The 19,701-nt window shown below is 51.6% G+C and overlaps 2 protein-coding genes across 3 annotated transcripts; one reads left to right on the forward strand and one right to left on the reverse strand.

Moving 5' to 3' along the window:
- The first annotated feature begins 386 nt into the window (after window positions 1-386).
- Window positions 387-9,912, forward strand: PDF (peptide deformylase, mitochondrial). Of its 2 annotated transcripts, none has more exons than XM_077450330.1 (3): window positions 387-539; window positions 2,516-3,080; window positions 9,592-9,912. In XM_077450330.1, exons 1-3 carry the CDS (start codon window positions 513-515, stop codon window positions 9,747-9,749), a joined length of 750 nt encoding a protein of 249 aa, XP_077306456.1. In that variant the 5' UTR covers window positions 387-512; the 3' UTR covers window positions 9,750-9,912. The 2 variants fall into 2 exon arrangements, with proteins under 2 accessions (XP_077306456.1, XP_077306465.1); XM_077450339.1 differs by lacking the exon at window positions 387-539 and adding an exon at window positions 2,274-2,427.
- Window positions 9,913-12,605: 2,693 nt separating this feature from the next.
- APRT (adenine phosphoribosyltransferase) lies at window positions 12,606-17,460 on the reverse strand. Its single transcript, XM_077450351.1, has 5 exons — window positions 17,311-17,460; window positions 15,402-15,505; window positions 15,035-15,168; window positions 13,731-13,809; window positions 12,606-13,142 (listed from the first exon to the last, which is right to left on the reverse strand). Exons 1-5 carry the CDS (start codon window positions 17,391-17,393, stop codon window positions 13,000-13,002), a joined length of 543 nt encoding a protein of 180 aa, XP_077306477.1. The 5' UTR covers window positions 17,394-17,460; the 3' UTR covers window positions 12,606-12,999.
- Window positions 17,461-19,701: the final 2,241 nt, after the last annotated feature.

The following is a 19,701-nucleotide window of genomic DNA, read 5'->3' on the forward strand; positions in this document are numbered from 1 at the left end:
ATGATGTGTGGGGTCCTGGCGGTGATCACATTGTATGATTTGTGAGGTCCTGGTGTTGATCACATTGTATGATGGGGGGTGGGTTTCCTGGCAGTGATCACATTGTATGATTGGGGTGGGTATCCTGGCAGTGATCACATTGTATGATGGGGGGTGGGTTTCCTGGCAGTGATCACATTGTATGATGTGTGAGGTCCTGGCGGTGATCACATTGTATGATGTGTGAGGTCCTGGCGGTGATCACATTGTATGATGTGTGAGGTCCTGGCAGTGATCACATTGTATGATGTGAGGTCCTGGCGGTGATCACATTGTATGATGGGGGGTGGGTTTCCTGGCAGTGATCACATTGTATGATTGGGGTGGGTTTCCTGGCGTTGATTGGACGGATTGTATACTGTCGGTCTCCTCCGATGGATGTGGAGGGACATGTGACCCTGACAGAGCCTCTGGGAGGAGCTATACTGACCATGTGACAAGAAACTACAACTCCCAGCATCCTCTGCGTTTTTATGACGTGTAATGTCCGCGCTAGAGAGGTGAGTGTTATGTGGGGGAGGGAAGGACACATGGAAGGAAGAGAGCAGAGGGGAGTCAGGGGGTCCCCACAACTTATTCACCCCCTTCCCCCATTAGGGGGTTCTTACAGTTCAGACACCCCTCCCCCATAGCACCCAGCTGACTCTAATTTGGAGGGATTGTCCCTCATGTTGCTCAGATCTCTATAGTTGTATATAAAATGCACTTTTTATCTATCAAAAAGTCTTTCCCAGCGATAAACCTTCATCTGATCTCTAAATTGCTACATTTGTAGATTTCAAAAGTCAATATAAAGGCAGAGCAGTGGTAAAAAAAAAAAGCTCTTGTGGCTTTAACATCTTGTTTTGTTGTACAATTCTCCTTTTTAAGGGGGCGTGGCAAGGGGTGTGCCCTCCTCCATTGGGGGTCCTCACAGCTCATACACCCCCCTCCCCCATTGGGGTCCTCACAGCTCCGACACCCCCTCCCCCATTGGGGGTCCTCACAGCTCAGACACCCCCCTCCCCCATTGGGGGTCCTCACAGCTCAGACACCCCCCTCCCCCATTGGGGGTCCTCACAGCTCAGGCACCCCCTCCCCCATTGGGGGTCCTCACAGCTCAGGCACCCCCTCCTCCATTGGGGGTCCTCACAGCTCAGACACCTCCCTCCCCCATTGGGGGGTCCTCTGTAGATCTATTAGGAAATGAGATATTCTTCAATGTGATACATCTGAGAAAAGGCTGACCTCCGAGAGGAGAAGGAGGGGTGGGGTATGAGGGGACAGAGGAGGAGAAGGAGGGGTGGGGTATGAGGGGACAGAGGAGGAGAAGGAGGGGTGGGGTATGAGGGGACAGAGGAGGAGAAGGAGGGGTGGAGGAGAAGGAGGGGGACAGGGGAGAAGAAGGGGTGGGGTAGGAGGGGACAGAGGAGGAGGGTAGGGTATGAGGGGACAGAGGAGAAGGAGGGGTGGAGTAGGAGGGGACAGAGGAGAAGGAGGGGTGGGGTATAAGGGGACAGAGGCGGAGAAGGAGGGGTGGGGTATAAGGGGACAGAGGCGGAGAAGGAGGGGTAGGGTAGGATGGGCGGAAGAGAAGGAGGGGTGGGGTAGGAGGGGACAGAGGAGAAGGAGGGGTGGGGTAGGGTATGAGGGGCAGAGGAGAAGGAGGGGTGGGGTAGGAGGGGCTGAGGAGAAGGGGGTGAGGATTGAGGTGGTTGGGGCATGAGGGGGTGGGGTATGAGGGGGCAAAGGAGAAGGGAGTTTGAGGAGGAGGGGTGGGGTATGAGGGGGGGCGGGGTAAAAAATTAACTAACTTTACTGTTTATTTTTTTTTAATTCATTGAAGTGAATTTTTTCTGAAAAAGTGCGGTTGAGAGATCGCTGTACAAATAGCACGTGACAGAAAATATTGCAACAATCGCCATTTTATTCTCTGGGGTCTCTGCTAAAAATATCTATGATGTTTGGGGGTTCTTAGTAAAAGATGTGGATTTGAACGTGTAAGCAACAAATGTCAGAAATAGGCTTAGGTGTGAAAGGGTTAAAGTTACACCCTAGCACATTAAATGTGCAAAAACTCTGACAGCGGAAGGGTTAAAGGAGAAGGTCACATGGTTGGCTCTTAGATTCTATAGTGTGCTCCTCCCCCTCCTATCTGTATGAGTCACTTCTGATACTTTTCCTGACACCAAGAGATACAAGGTGACAGGTGAGGGAGCTCCAGGACACAGCCTGTGATTGACAGCCTCTGTTCTGTTGCTGTGTGAAGGGGGTGTGGCCCTTCCCTTCAATCAGCTCTCAGAGTGTGGCTTCAGCTCCCTGCCCCCCCTGATTTCTGAAAGCTCAGACAAGCTGTATAAATTTGTCACTTTAAATGGATGTAGGGAAGAGAAGAGGACAGATAAACAGGTACAACTTATGTAGGGAGATTTGTGTCACCCCCCCGGGGATATGGAGGGATTATCGAATGAACTTTATTGATCTCCTGTGCTTTTAGGTCATGTTGATGAACGGATCCTGCGGGGCGTTTGCTCGTCTCCTATCCCGATCGTCTCACACTTTGCTCCTCGGTGGTCTGCAGGCGTCTCGCCGGAGCTCCTCCTCCTGGGTCGGCTATAAGAAGCGCAGTTACTGGAGGTACCTGAAGAGGTCAGTACTGGGCACCCCGCCCCCGCCGTACAAGCGAGTGGCGCAGACCGGAGATCCCATCTTACGTGGTCAGGCTCAGCTCGTTCCTCCAGAACACATCCCCCACGCTGAGACTCAGGCCTTACTGCAGAGGATGACTCAGGTTCTGAGGGGGTGCGGCTGTGTGGGACTGAGCGCCCCCCAGCTGGGGGTTCCTCTACGTGTCTTGGTGCTGGAACTCCCCCAACATCTCTACCAGATGGTTCCTCCCGATGTGCAGGCGGCTCGAGAAATGGAACCTTTCCCACTGAAGATCTTCATAAACCCGACTATGAGGATCCTGGAATCCCGAACACTCCACTTCCCGGAGGGGTGCAGCAGTGTGCAGGGCTTCTCCGCCGTGGTGCCACGCTACTACTCCGTGCAGGTGACAGGTGAGTCCACCCCTGGGAGGGGCTTAGCCTGTCTGTCATTAAACCCCGCTTTTATAACACCGGACTAAAGCCCAACTCCGACCAAAACTGACCTAAAACACCGGACTAAAGCCCAACTCCGACCAAAACTGACCTAAAACACCGGACTAAAGCCCAACTCCGACCAAAACTGACCTAAAACACCGGACTAAAGCCCAACTCCGACCAAAACTGACCTAAAACACTGAACTAAAGCCCAACTCCGACCAAAACTGACCTAAAACACCGGACTAAAGCCCAACTCCGACCAAAACTGACCTAAAACACCGAACTAAAGCCCAACTCTGACCAAAACTGACCGAGGGCATCGAACTAAAGCCCAATTCTGCCCAAAACTGACCTAAAACACCGGACTAAAGCCCAACTCCGCCCAAAACTGAGCAAGTGCACCGGACTAAAGCCCAACTCTGACCAAAACTGACCGAGGGCATCGAACTAAAGCCCAATTCTGCCCAAAACTGACCTAAAACACCGGACTAAAGCCCAACTCCGACCAAAACTGACCTAAAACACTGAACTAAAGCCCAACTCCGACCAAAACTGACCTAAAACACCGGACTAAAGCCCAACTCCGACCAAAACTGACCTAAAACACTGAACTAAAGCCCAACTCCGACCAAAACTGACCTAAAACACCGGACTAAAGCCCAACTCCGACCAAAACTGACCTAAAACACCGGACTAAAGCCCAACTCCGACCAAAACTGACCTAAAACACCGAACTAAAGCCCAACTCCGTCCAAAACTGACCTAAAACACCGGACTAAAGCCCAACTCCGACCAAAACTGACCTAAAACACCGAACTAAAGCCCAACTCCGACCAAAACTGACCTAAAACACCGGACTAAAGCCCAACTCCGACCAAAACTGACCTAAAACACCGAACTAAAGCCCAACTCCGACCAAAACTGACCTAAAACACCGGACTAAAGCCCAACTCCGACCAAAACTGACCTAAAACACCGGAATAAAGCCCAACTCTGCCCAAAACTGACCGAGGGCATCGGACTAAAGCCCAATTCTGCCCAAAACTGACCTAAAACACCGGACTAAAGCCCAACTCCGCCCAAAACTGACCTAAAACACCGGACTAAAGCCCAACTCCGACCAAAACTGACCTAAAACACCGGAATAAAGCCCAACTCTGCCCAAAACTGACCGAGGGCATCGGACTAAAGCCCAATTCTGCCCAAAACTGACCTAAAACACCGGACTAAAGCCCAACTCTGCCCAAAACTGAGCAAGTGCACCGGACTAAAGCCCAACTCTGCCTAAAACACCGGACTAAAGCCCAACCCTGCCCAAAACACCGGACTAAAGCCCAACTCTGCCTAAAACACCGGACTAAAGCCCAACTCTGCCTAAAACACCGGACTAAAGCCCAACTCTGCCTAAAACACCGGACTAAAGCCCAACTCTGCCTAAAACACCGGACTAAAGCCCAACTCTGTCTAAAACACCGGACTAAAGCCCAACTTTGCCTAAAACACCGGACTAAAGCCCAACTCTGCCCAATACTGACTGAGGGCACCGGACTAAAGCCCAACTCTGCCCAACTTTGCCTAAAACACCGGACTAAAGCCCAACTCTGCTCAAAACTGACCTAAAACACCGGGATATAGCCCAACTCCGCCCAAAACTGACTGAGAGCACCGGACTAAAGCTCCACTCCGCCCAAACCTGACATAAATCGATTGAATCGCCATCAGATGTTTAACCATTTCAGCCCCAGAGCATTTGGCTGGCCAAAGACCAGAGCACTTTTTTGCAATTCTGCACTGCGTCGATTTAACTGACAATTGCGCAGTCGTGCGACGTGGCTCCCAAATATCATTGATGTCCTTTTTTTTCCCCACAAATAGAGCTTTCATTCGGTGGTATTTGATCACCTCTCTGGTTTTTATTTTTTGCGCTATAAACAAAAAATAGAGCGACAATTTTGAAAAAAACGCATTATTTTTTACATTTTGTTATAGTAAATGTCCCCAAAAAATATATAAAAACACATTTTTTCCCCTCAGTTTAGGCCGATACGCATTCTTCTACATATTATTGGTAAAAAAAAAATCACAATAAGCGCTTGGTTTGCGCAAAAGTTATATCGTCTACAAAATGGGGGATAGTTTTATGGCATTTTTACTATTCATATTTATTTATTAGTAATGGCGGTGATCTGCGATTTTTATTTTGACTGCGACATTATGGCAGACACATCGGACACTTTTGTCGCTATTTTGGGACCGTTCAGTCTCCTCCATTCATAGAAGACGTACTATACACGGAGGAGGCAGACGTCCATTCCTCTGCCCCTCCTCCGTTCATAGAAGACGTACTATACACGGAGGAGGCAGACGTCCATTCCTCTGCCCCTCCTCCGTTCATAGAAGACGTACTATACACGGAGGAGGCAGACGTCCATTCCTCTGCCCCTCCTCCGTTCATAGAAGACGTACTATACACGGAGGAGGCAGACGTCCATTCCTCTGCCCCTCCTCCGTTCATAGAAAACGTACTATACACAGAGGAGGCAGACGTCCATTCCTCGGCCCCTCCTCCGTTCATAGAAGACGTACTATACACAGAGGAGGCAGACGTCCATTCCTCGGCCCCTCCTCCGTTCATAGAAGACGTACTATACACGGAGGAGGCAGACGTCCATTCCTCTGCCCCTCCTCCGTTCATAGAAGACGTACTATACACGGAGGAGGCAGACGTCCATTCCTCGGCCCCTCCTCCGTTCATAGAAGACGTACTATACACAGAGGAGGCAGACGTCCATTCCTCGGCCCCTCCTCCGTTCATAGAAGACGTACTATACACAGAGGAGGCAGACATCCATTCCTCTGCCCCTCCTCCGTTCATAGAAAACCTACTATACACGGAGGAGGCAGATGTCCATTCCTCTGCCCTTCCTCTGTTCATAGAAAACGTACTATACACAGATGAGGCAGACGTCCATTCCTCTGCCCCTCCTCCGTTCATAGAAAACCTGCTATACACGGAGGAGGCAGACGTCCATTCCTCTGCCCCTCCTCCGTTCATAGAAGACGTACTATATACAGAGGAGGCAGACGTCCATTCCTCTGCCCCTCCTCCGTTCATAGAAAACGTACTATACACGGAGGAGGCAGACGTCCATTCCTCGGCCACTCCTCCATTCATAGAAAACTTACTATACACAGAGGAGGCAGATGTCCATTCCTCTGCCCCTCCTCCTTTCATAGAAGACATACTATACACGGAGGAGGCAGATCTCCATTCCTCGGCCCCTCCTCCATTCATAGAAAACGTACTATACACAGAGGAGGCAGATGTCCATTCCTCTGCCCCTCGTCCATTCATAGAAAACGTACTATACACGGAGGAGGCAGATATCCATTCCTCGGCCCCTCCTCCGTTCATAGAAGCCATACTATACACAGAGAAGGCAGACGTCCATTCCTCGGCCCCTCCTCCGTTCATAGAAGACGTACTATACACGGAGGAGGCAGACGTCCATTCCTCTGCCCCTCCTCCGTTCATAGAAGACGTACTATACACAGAGGAGGCAGACGTCCATTCCTCTGCCCCTCCTCCGTTCATAGAAGACGTACTATACACGGAGGAGGCAGACGTCCATTCCTCTGCCCCTCCTCCGTTCATAGAAAATGTACTATACACAGAGGAGGCAGACGTCCATTCCTCTGCCCCTCCTCCGTTCATAGAAGACGTACTTTACACAGAGGAGGCAGACGTCCATTCCTCTGCCCCTCCTCCGTTCATAGAAGATGTACTATACACAGAGGAGGCAGATATCCATTCCTCGGCCCCTCCTCCATTCATAGAAGACATACTATACACAGAGGTCTGGCTCTTGGTGGGATTGTAGAATAGCCACCCAGTGCAGTCCTTTCATAGTTACTTAGTTAGTCAGGTTGAAAAAAGACACAAGTCCATCCAGTTTAACCACAAAAAAAAAAAATATATATATATATATATATATATATATAATAAATATCATACCAGCCCATATACCCAATTCTATACCCACAGTTGATCCAGAGGAAGGCAAAAAAAAAAACAGCAGAGCCATGATCCAATTTGCTAAAGCAGGGGAAAAAATTCCTTCCTGATCCCCCGAGAGGCGATCGGATTTTCCCCGGATCAACTTTACCTATAAATGTCACGCCGTTATATTCTGTACACTTAGGAAATAATCCCGACCTTTCTTATAGCAATCCACTGAGCCGACCAGATCCACCTCTGCAGGGAGTCTATTCCACATTTTCACAGCTCTTACTGTGAAGAAACCTTTCCGTATTTGGAGATTAAATCTCTTTTCCTCTAGAAGTAAAGAGTCCCCCTTGTCCTCTTTGTTGACTGTAAAGTGAAGAACTCGACACCAAGTTCCCTATATGGACCCCTTATATATTATACATGGTGATAATATCCCCCCTTAATCTCCTCTTCTCAAGAGAGAATAAATTCAGTTCCTCTAATCTTTCCTCATAGCTGAGCTCCTCCATGCTTCTTATCAGTTTGGTTGCTCTTCTCTGCACTTTCTCCAGTTCCCCGATATCCTTTCTGAGAACTGGAGCCCAAAACTGAACGGCATATTCCAGATGAGGACTTACTAATGATTTGTACAGATGATATCTCCCTCTCTGGAGTCCATACCTCTCCTATACAGGAAAGGACTTTCCTCGCTTTGCAAACCGCAGCTTGGCATTGTATGTTATTATTGAGCTTATGATCTACCAAAACCCCCAGATCCTTCTCCACTATGGATCCCCCAGATCCTTCTCCACTATGGATCCCCCAGATCCTTCTCCACTACGGATCCCCCCAGATCCTTCTCCACTACGGATCCCCCCAGATCCTTCTCCACTATGGATCCCCCCAGATCCTTCTCCACTATGGATCCCCCCAGATCCTTCTCCACTATGGATCCCCCAGATCCTTCTCCACTATGGATCCCCCCAGATCCTTCTCCACTATGGATCCCCCAGATCCTTCTCCACTATGGATCCCCCAGATCCTTCTCCACTATGGATCCCCCAGATCCTTCTCCACTATGGATCCCCCAGATCCTTCTCCACTACGGATCCCCCCAGATCCTTCTCCACTATGGATCCCCCCAGATCCTTCTCCACTATGGATCCCCCCACATCCTTCTCTACTATGGATCCCCCCACATCCTTCTCTACTATGGACTCCCCCAGATCCTTCTCCACTACGGATCCCCCCGATCCTTCTCCATTATGGATCCCCCCAGATCCTTCTCCACTATGGATCCCCCCAGATCCTTCTCCACTATGGATCCCCCCAGATCCTTCTCTACTATGGATCCCCCCACATCCTTCTCTACTATGGACTCCCCCAGATCCTTCTCCACTATGGATCCCCCAGATCCTTCTCCACTATGGATCCCCCAGATCCTTCTCCACTATGGATCCCCCCAGATCCTTCTCCACTATGGATCCCCCCAGATCCTTCTCTACTATGGATCCCCCCACATCCTTCTCTACTATGGACTCCCCCACATCCTTCTCCACTATGGATCCCCCAGATCCTTCTCCACTATGGATCCCCCAGATCCTTCTCCACTATGGATCCCCCCAGATCCTTCTCCACTATGGATCCCCCCAGATCCTTCTCCACTATGGATCCCCCCAGATCCTTCTCCACTATGGATCCCCCCAGATCCTTCTCCACTATGGATCCCCCCAGATCCTTCTCCACTATGGATCCCCCCAGATCCTTCTCCACTATGGATCACCCCAGATCCTTCTCCACTATGGATCCCCCCAGATCCTTCTCCACTATGGATCCCCCCAGATCCTTCTCCACTATGGATCCCCCCAGATCCTTCTCCACTATGGATCACCCCAGATCCTTCTCCACTATGGATCTCCCCAGATCCTTATCCACTATGGATCCCCCAGATCCTTCTCCACTATGGATCCCCCCAGATCCTTCTCCACTATGGATCCCCCCAGATCCTTCTCCACCGTGGATTCCCCCAGTTGTACTCTCCCTAGTATGTATGATGCATATTCTTAGCCCCCAAGTGCATAACTTTACATTTCTCAACATTAAACCTCATCTGCCACATAGTCGCCCAATTAGACAGAGCATTGAGGTTGGCTTGTAAATTGGAGACATCCTGTAAGGACGTTATTGCACTGCATATCTTGGTGTCATCTGCAAACACGGAAATGTTACTTTTGATCCCAGACCCAATATCATTTATAAAGATATTAAAAAGTAAGGGTCCCAGCACTGAACCTCGGGGTACACCACTCATAACCTTACACCATTCAGAGTAAGAACCATTAACCACGACTCTCTGAATTCTGTCTTTCACACCCAGTGTTGAGTTTGACCTTTTTTCTACTTTAATAGGGGGGTGCAGAGAGGATCTGGGGGGCTGATCGCCCTTTACCATGTCAGATATTTCCTATATGATGTCCTATTCTGATGTCTTTCCAGGGCTGAATGAGAAAGGGGAGGAGACGAGTTGGAGGACCCGGGGCTGGACGGCCCGCATTGTTCAGCATGAGATGGACCATTTAGATGGCGTCCTCTACATCGATAAAATGGACCCCCGAACCTTTGTGAATATGTGCTGGATGGAGGTCAATGACTGATGGGAGTGGCCTCCACAATGACGACCGTGCAATCCCAGCATGGCAAACTCAGGGCGTCTCCTAGTGGTGAGGAGAAGTACTGCACCTACAGGGAGCTGCGGCTGATCTATGGAACATTTTCTTTGAACCGGCACCAATTAAATGTCAGATTCTTTCACACAAAGCAGTTTTCTGGTTTCCATTTATCTCCGAATTAGGAATAGACAAGACGCCATGTAAAGGGGTCTGTGGGGTCCGCAGCAGCCGGTGTTCTGCCTAATAGAGTCCGCCTATCAAATGCTGTCCGCTCCGTACTGCGCATGCGCAGTACGGAGCAGAGGAAGCTTCGGAAAAACTCCGAAGCTGAACGGCGCCTGCGCCGTGAGTGGAGGAGGTAGCCCCACTATCCAAGCGGACATAGGGTTGAAAATTTTAGAGGGCCCCTCGCGGGCGAGCTTCGCTCGCCACGCTTCGGGCTCGGCTCTTTTTTATTCTAACTCTATGTCCACTTGGATAGTGGGGATAGAACCTGGACTCACGGCGCCTGCGCCGTGAGTCCTCGGCAATTTTCGGAATCTGTGTTCCTGTGTACTGCGCATGCGCAGTACGCAGGGGACACCATCTGATGGAGGACACTATTTTACAAGACACCGGCAACATTCAGCCTCCATGTAAGAAGCCATTGGGGGAGCTGTACAAACCACAGAATCTGATTGGTTACTGTGCACAGCTGTTCAGTTTTAGTGAATCTCCACCAATGAGGTGGCGGCTACGCCTGGCTTCCCCGAGCGGCTCTGTTGGTTCTGATTTATTGTTGAAGGGAAAATACGATGGTTTTCTTATATTTACTGATCTTTTATATCAGAGAATAATTCTATAGGGAAGCCCAGCACCGTCCTCTCCATTCCTTCGGTTTATTTGAATATCAGCAGACAGCGAGAAGGGCGATTTATTCAGCAGTCTGTAACCTTCATAGGAGATTAAGTGACATACACTAGTTGGACTCTTAGGGTCAGTGGCCACAAGTGTGCCTGCTGTTGACTGCACATGGCAAATATTATATATAAATGGTTAACTCTATTGGGGCAAAAATCTCTGCTGCCCACGTCAGTTGCTTTTCCAACACGCTCGGCAGATTCAGGTAGTTCTTCATATCGTCACTTTTACAAAGCGGCATTATTAATGTGCCATGACATGCGTGGTGAATCTCACACATGCGTAGCAATATTACACTACTGCCAGATTAAGTACATTCATTAGGAGATCTCCCTGATGGCCATGACTTCCCAGAGGGCATCGGTGCTGTCGAGGCTCCATCATCTTTGGTGCGGTCGGGGGAGGGGGCTCCATCGCCTTGGGTGCGGCCGGGGATTTTATCTGCATAGTGTTTTTCTCCTTGTTCGTATAAAACTATAAGCACTTTTTTGAGCCTGCATACTAATAAATATGACATCATAGTGGTTATTTCCACCCTGTGCTATTACGACTGTTGTACAAACCGATGAAAACCAAATTAAGCCCAAGGTGTGTTTTTGTAATGACTTTACCCAAGTTTGTGTTCCATGGCCAGTTTCTGAACACCTAAAATACACCTACACCCTCCGAAATGTATAGATTTGTGTTGGACTTTATGGTTTGCCTGTCATTGGCTTTACAGCACCACCTTTTACTGTTTACCTTCAGAACTGCTGGCAGCTTTGTCTTGCACACATCACATTTCTGTTCCCCAAAGTTTGCAGTATATCACCATTCACATTTACTGCGTTTGCAGAACTGTCTCTTCTGATTCTAATGTAGTAGATTGAAGTCTACTGACTTCTGTTCTGCAAAGATTCCTGTAGAATATCTGGCTCCGTCGCCCTGAGTGCAGCCAGGGGCGGGGGTGCTCCGTCGCCTTGGGTGCCTTCAGGGAAACCAGGAATGGACATAAGAAGTCAGTGAAAACAAACGCAGTGTTGGGTGATTTGGGCAGAAATGTGAATTAGTAATGTAGTGGAAAGGTCTGAATGACTGGTAGAGGAATCTCTATTATTAGGTAGGATGAGGGGAGTTGATCGGGAGTTGAAGCCGCTCAGGTGCATCTCCTGTGGGACTTTATAGCAGCCAAAGATATTGATTTGATTACATAGACTAAAAAAATAAATAAAAAATAAATATTTCTACAAAAGGTTTAAAGTCCTTTGCCAATTACATACAAAAAAAACTTCTGGTCTTGAAAACATACAGATTGGTCTCCCAACTGGGAGTGACGACAATATACACCATACATGTAATAATATTGTAGGTTGCCACTGATTCTTCCTGAGACATTTCAATTGTAGACACTCTTCTTCAGGGGGGGTCAGGTGGAATATACACACAATAGTCAGTACAGAAAAACCTCAGTTCACAAATGTTTTTAAAGAAAAGCAATAAAAAAAAAAAAAAAAATGCAGACTCGATTTGCGAGCCTTGTGTCGCAGGATTCAAGCTGCTGGGGTGTGCAATACTGCATTTGGCCAGAGGTGCGGGGGCGCCAGAGCTGCTCAGAAACAATCTGCTCCCAAGTCTCTCTGAGTGCGTCCAGCGCCCCCCAGCACCTCTGGCCACATGCAGTACTGCATACACCAATCGTCACTGTGGAACAAATTATCTGAGGTTCCTTTATTTCTTATGGGGAAACTCGCTTTGGATTACAAACTGTCTTCTGGAACGGATTATGCTCATAATTCAAGGTACTGCTGTATATGGATGTACTGGAAATAGAACAGTCACAATATTATAGAGAGGCACCGAAATTTTGGCAGCTGAAACATCTCTCTCGATTTGTTCCATCGGGGGGGATGGATGGTGGGGTGCATGAATGACAGATCCACTTTAAGAAACATGAAGACGAAGGATTATAGAAAAATGTATTTTGTTTTAGAATATATGTAATCATCGGATACAATTTAAAAAAAGAATATTGAAGAAAGCTGAAATGTGTGCAGGCACAGTGTAATTTGTAAGGCTGAGACCAGAACGGCCTCCAGGAGGCGCTCCACTTACACTCTCCGCCATTGGAGAGCAATAACGGACGCGCTCACATAGCACCCGATTGCTTCAGCTGTAATAGATCATCCTCAACCAAAGGACCGCTTTGATTGGTCTGCATGGACATTGGTGTACATGCAGAGCGAGTCCAATGAGATTCGCCCTTTAGATGATTTTCATGCATAAAATAGAAGTTTCCGAGATGTGGATGAAGCCGTCATCGGGGCCTTGTAGTTCCGGGACCCCGGTGCAGCCCCTCTCAGTCATACTGAAGCAGGGAGTGGACACGGTGGGGGCGGAGCTTCTCTGCCCCTTTTAATGATTTCAGCTCAATCAGAACCAGACAGCTCAGGATCTCTGCGCCCTTCTTCTGCAGGAGATCGCATGCAGCCTTCATGGTCCCTGCAAAGAAGGAAACCATTGCCATCATTCGTTGTTATCCAAGTGCATGATGGGAGAACGAAGCAGCCTGAGGGGGAGGGGGCTTTTTATTAAATTTAGTCCTGAGCCTCCTATCCTCCACCATCTGCCGCACATTCATCCTTCCACCAGGCACCCCTCATTCCCCCCCTCCCTTGAGTGAGCACCCCCACCTCATTCCATGCCACCCTCCCGAGTGAGCCCCTCATTCTGACACTCCCTGCCTGCCGTGCCCCCCGCCGCTATCCTGAGTGAGCCCCTCATTCCCCACCCCCCTCCCCTGAGTGCGCCCTTCACTCACTGCCTGCCATGCCCCCCCCATTCCATGTCACCCTCCACTAAGTGAGCCCCTCATTCTCTACCGCTCATTCACCACCTTCGCCCGCTCCCCCTGCACACCCCTCATTCACCACCTTCGCCTGCTCCCCCTGCACACCCCTCATTCACCACCTTCGCCCCCGCTCCCCCTGCACACCCCTCATTCACCACCTTCGCCCCCGCTCCCCCTGCACACCCCTCATTCACCACCTTCGCCCGCCTCATCAGTGGATCTCGTAGGACGTTCTGTACCTCCTGTAGCCAGCAGATCATCGATGATCACAACTTTCTGTCCTGGATCCACAGCATCAGACTGGATCTCTATCTCCGCCTAAAGAAAGATTGAAGGATTGATTGTGGGAGGCGGAGGGAGGAGAGAATGTTGCCGGGTAGGTATTAAATAGAAGAAAACAATATTTCCGATCACTCCTACTCGGGGGACGGGGAGCGCCAAATAAAAGGCACATTTATGATGTGGACAGAATAGCTATACATAGAACAGGAACTAAAAAGCAAGAGCTCAGAATACACACCAAGCTATACAAGTCGGAGGGAGAAATCAAAGGAAATTTCATATTTACCTCCAGCTCAGTGCTATAAACATGGACTGTATATGGGGGGGGGGGCGAGCATCTCCTCCTGATAGAGGGGATGTGGCGGGATTCTGGGCAGCCGCCTCCCAACTTTCCTTTGTAATTGAATGAATCGGGAATTGAAGTATCACTAAAAGAGTTAATCTTTCACATATAAAAACTTATTCCAATGAAAGGGGAAGAAATAACAAAAGAGAAAAATGTATTATTGTCCCCTGCAGGAACCCAAAAAGCATGGCCAACCTTAGGCTCCTGCAGACAAGCCCTGCACCATTACTGTCCGTACCTCCATACAGGCTGACAGTTGAAAGCTGCAAGGCTTGTGATTGGTCCACCAGAGTGCTCAGCCACGCCCCCTGCATTTCATCCACAATTACAAGCTGTCAGTAGTTTATGGAAACTGAATGAATGGCGCAGCCATGTGGGCGGAGTCCCGCACAACCATATTATTTTTGAATTGTGATAGCGGGTGCAGGTAGAGGATTCCCCCACCCTCTGTCACATGGGGGAGGGGCTGGAAGGTGAACTTATCCTTTATAGGACAAGTGTAAGATTTATTCAATTTTTTAGAATATTTACCTGGGTGGGTGCATCTGTCCCCTGCCGGCTCGAACAATCAAAATTGAGCGATCAAACGCCTTCGATCACTCAGGGCTCTGTCCCCACCATGCTGAGCTGTGGGGGGAGGGGGTTACAGGTTTTCCACACCTCCAGAAAATGGATTATTTCATTCAATTCTCATCTATTATATTCAGGTTTCTTGCATCTCTAGAGTTCTGATCTAACAATTCCTGGCCCCTGAAATGCGTTGGTCGGTGAAAACTTTTTATCTGGCCTTTAATTGGAATAGATTATTGACTTCAATCCCTTACTCATTGGGGGAGGGGGAAGTGATAAATGGTCACTCTGTGTAATCAGACATGGCTGTCCTGTCCTCTAGGGGGCGCTCCATTCCAAGCTCACCTTTCCATACTCCAGGGCATAGGACATGCACTCGGTGGGTCCCGGGAGTTTTCCTTTTTTCCGAATCAATACGAAGCCGATCTCCAATCTCTGCGCCAAAACCGGACCAAACAGGAAACCGCGAGCGTCCAATCCTGGAATAGAAAAACGATGAGCGGTCCTCACGATGATGAGACTGCAGACATGACACAGGAGGTGATCAGAGACTGCAGAAGTAGTAACGGTGACTGTTAGAAATCTCTGCTATAACAGGGCATTAGGGAAACACAGATCGATATCTTTAGGGGCCCGAGGGCCACCAAGGAATCTAACCAATAGGAAGGATAGAGTGGGTGGGATCTGAGCTCCTCCCACAAGGTTCTCTTACCGGCAATCACATCCACATCAGAGAAGTTCTCCCGGATGAATCTCTCAAACAGATCGGTGGCGGCTCGCAGAGCGGAGGGATTCTTCATCACCGGAGTGATGTCTCTGCCGGGAAACAGGAGAATTCTCATCATCTACTCATCAACCGCCCCTCCTCCCATCAACAGCCCCCCCCCTCCTCCCCCGGGTCCCATCAACAGCCCCCCTCCTCCCATCAACCGCTCCCCCCTCCTCCCCCGGGTCACATCAACAGCCCCCCTCCTCCCATCAACCGCCCCCCCCCTCCTCCCCCGGGTCCCATCAACAGCCCCCCTCCTCCCATCAACCAGCCCCCTCCTCCCCCGGGTCCCATCAACAGCCCCCCTCCTCCCATCAACCACCCCCCTCCTCCCCCGGGTCCCATCAACCGCCCCCCCCCTCCTCCCCCGGGTCCCATCAACAGCCCCCCTCCTCCCCCGGGTCCCATCAACAGCCCCCCTCCTCCCATCAACCGCCCCCCCCTCCTCCCCCGGGTCCCATCAACCGCCCCCCCCCTCCTCCCCCGGGTCCCATCAACAGCCCCCCTCCTCCCATCAACCGCCCCCCCCCCTCCTACCATCAACCGCCCCCCCCCTCCTCCCCCGGGTCCCATCAACAGCCCCCCTCCTCCCATCAACCGCCCCCCCCTCCTCCCCCGGGTCCCATCAACAGCCCCCCTCCTCCCATCAACCGCCCCCCCTCCTCCCCCGGGTCCCATCAACAGCCCCCCTCCTCCCATCAACCGCCCCCCCCTCCTCCCCCGGGTCCCATCAACAGCCCCCCTCCTCCCATCAACCGCCCCCCCCCTCCTCCCCCGGGTCCCATCAACAGCCCCCCTCCTCCCATCAACCGCCCCCCCCTCCTCCCCCCGGGTCCCATCAACAGCCCCCCCTCCTCCCATCAACCGCCCCCCCCTCCTCCCCCCGGGTCCCATCAACAGCCCCCCCTCCTCCCATCAACCGCCCCCCCCTCCTCCCCCCGGGTCCCATCAACAGCCCCCCCTCCTCCCATCAACCGCCCCCCCTCCTCCCCCGGGTCCCATCAACCGCCCCCCCCTCCTCCCCCGGGTCCCATCAACAGCCCCTCTACTCCCATCAACCGCCCCCCCCTCCTCCCCCGGGTCCCATCAACCGCCCCCTCCTCCCATCAACCGCCCCTCCCCTCCTCCCCCGGGTCCCATCAACCGCCCCCCTCCTCCCATCAACCGCCCCCCCTCCTCCCCCGGGTCCCATCAACCGCCCCCCTCCTCCCATCAACCGCCCCCCCCCCTCCTCCCCGGGGTCCCATCAACCGCCCCCCTCCTCCCATCAACCGCCCCCCCCTCCTCCCCCGGGTCCCATCAACAGCCCCCCTCCTCCCATCAACCGCCCCCCCCTCCTCCCCCGGGTCCCATCAACAGCCCCCCTCCTCCCATCAACCGCCCCCCCCTCCTCCCCCGGGTCCCATCAACAGCCCCCCTCCTCCCATCAACCGCCCCCCCCTCCTCCCCCGGGTCCCATCAACAGCCCCCCTCCTCCCCCGGGTCCCATCAACAGCCCCCCTCCTCCCATCAACCCCCCCCCCTCCTCCCCCGTGTCCCATCAACCGCCCCCCTCCTCCCCCGGGTCCCATCAACAGCCCCCCTCCTCCCCGGCTCCCATCGACCGCCCCACGAGGGTGGGGATGAAGAAGACCTCTATGGGGGTGAAGAGGGGGGACCTCTATGGGGAGAAGGGGGGGTGGGGGTGAAGATGACCTCTATGGTGGAGAAGAGGGGGGGTGGGGGGACCTCTATAGGGTAAAGGGGGGGATGAAGATGACCTCTATGGTGAAGAGGGGGGGAGGTGGGGGACCTCTATGGGGTGAAGGGGGGATGAAGATGACCTATGTGAGGGGGATGGGGGTTGACTTACCGGAAGAGCACCCCGGGGGAGGGGAAGTCGGGGAATTCTCGCACCGATCGGTAAAGCTCCGCGCGTTTCTCCTCTTCACTCATCGCTGTCACGTGTATTTCCCACCACTAGATGGACCCGGAAGTGATAAACTAAGAAACTGAAACTAGGCGGGACGTGTCCGGAGGGTGGGGGAGGGAATACAGCATAAAACGAAAACGTTATATTGGGGCGGGGTATGGGAATACAGGGTGGTGCGGGTGCAGTGTTGAGGAGTGCGGTACAGGGTCAGGGGTATTGGATGGGTGAGGTATGGGGGTGTGCAGTGTCAGAGGTATGGGGAGTACAGGGGTATATGGGTGGGTGCAGTGTCAGGGGTATTGTGGGGGTGTCAGGGGTATATGGGGGGTGCAGTGTCAGGGGTATTGTGGGGGTATATGGGGGGGTCCATATCTAATAGAAAGCCTGCTATTGGTAACAGAATACTCCCACTGTCTGCTGTCAATCTCAATTGGTGCCTCAACAGTCCATATAAGTAAAGAACCTTCACTGTGCCCCTCCCCCAATACTCACCTGAACCCCCCATAGCGATGTGCATGAGAACGTCGGCTATCTTAAAACTCCCTCTCCTCATTGGCTCCCACTGCTGTCAATCATAGCCAATGAGGAGAGGGGGTGGGGCTGAGCAGTGTACATTTATCAAACATTTATCATTTATCTCATTTCAGTTCTCAGAAAAATCTCCGTCACCCGGTTTATGAAGCGGAGAACATTTCTTCTTAGAAGTTTTTCCACTGAGAACACCTGAGATCTGCGTAGAAGTGGGGGGAGGGGAAAACCGAGATCCACGTAGAAGGGGGGGAGGGGATAACCGAGATCCGTGTAGAAGGGGGGGAGGGGATACCTGAGATCTGTGTAGAAGGGGGGAGGGGATACCCGAGATCTGTGTAGAAGGGGGGAGGGTATACCCGAGATCTGTGTAGAAGGGGGGAGGGGATACCTGAGATCTGTGTAGAAGGGGGGAGGGGATACCCGAGATCTGTGTAGAAGGGGGGAGGGGATAACCGAGATCCACGTAGAAGGGGGGAGGGGATACCTGAGATCTGTGTAGAAGGGGGGGATACCCGAGATCTGTGTAGAAGGGGGGGAGGGGATACCCGAGATCTGTGTAGAAGGGGAGGGGATACCCAAGATCTGTGTAGAAGGGGGGAGGGGATACCCAAGATCTGTGTAGAAGGGGGAAGGTTAAAAAGCCAAACTGAAAATGTTCTGGGCATGAAGCCTTTTGGCACATTGGGGGCGCCATTAACAATGAAGGTCACCCAAAAGCGTTGTGACAGAATTTCACAGCGATTTGGAATGGTGGTGAGAATCGCACAATTCTGTGAAGGGTCCTGGAAGAAAACACATTGTAAGTATCATGTGTGGTATGTAGCTCATCCCCATAACTTAAGACCCACCTCCCGCCTGCCTCCAAGTGCGTCGAACGCCTTGTCCATGAGGTAGCCACCGAGTCGGTCATAGACAACCTTCTCAGCGCCCTTCAGTCCGACTTCCACCCACAACATTCCACTGAAACTCACCAATCACCTACTAACTGCTAAAACCAACGGCCACGGCTCCACACGCCGCGTTCACACGATCGGAATTCCAGACAGAAAGACAGAGGAGAGTTTTTCATTGGAAGATGTGAGGAATACTGCCCCATCATTGGGGTCAGTAAGAGGAATAGTGCCCCATCATTGGGGTCAGTAAGAGGAATAGTGCCCCATCATTGGGGTCAGTAAGAGGAATAGTGCCCCATCATTGGGGTCAGTAAGAGGAATAGTGCCCCATCATTGGGGTCAGTGAGAGGAATATTGCCCCATCACTGGAGTCAGTGGGAGGAATAGTGCCCCATATTTGGTGTCAGCGGGAGGAATAGTGCCCCATATTTGGTGTCCGTGGGAGGAATATTGCCCCATCACTGGAGTCAGTGGGAGGAATAGTGCCCCATATTTGGTGTCAGCGGGAGGAATAGTGCCCCATATTTGGTGTCAGCGGGAGGAATAGTGCCCCATCATTGATGTCGGTGGGAAGAATAGTGCCCCATCATTGGTGTTGGTGGGAAGAATAGTGCCCCGTCATTCGTGTCAGTGGGAGGAATAGTGCCCCATAATTGGTGTCAGAGGGAGGAATAGTGCCCCATCATTGGTGTCAGTGGGAGGAATAGTGCCCCATCATTGGTGTGAGTGGGAGGAATGGTGTCCCATTGTTGGGGCACTATTCTGCCATTCGACACCAACAATGGGACACCATTCCTCCCACTCACACCAATGATGGGGCACTATTCCTCCCACAGACACGAAATATGGGGCACTAATCCTCCCACCGACACCAATGATGGGGCACTATTCTTCCCACTGACACCAA

This window comes from Lithobates pipiens, unplaced genomic scaffold, assembly GCF_037356315.1.
Source record: "Lithobates pipiens isolate NorthernLeopardFrog02 unplaced genomic scaffold, aLitPip1_a1.2 Scaffold_10, whole genome shotgun sequence".
In the NCBI taxonomy this organism is placed as follows: Eukaryota; Metazoa; Chordata; class Amphibia; order Anura; family Ranidae; genus Lithobates; species Lithobates pipiens.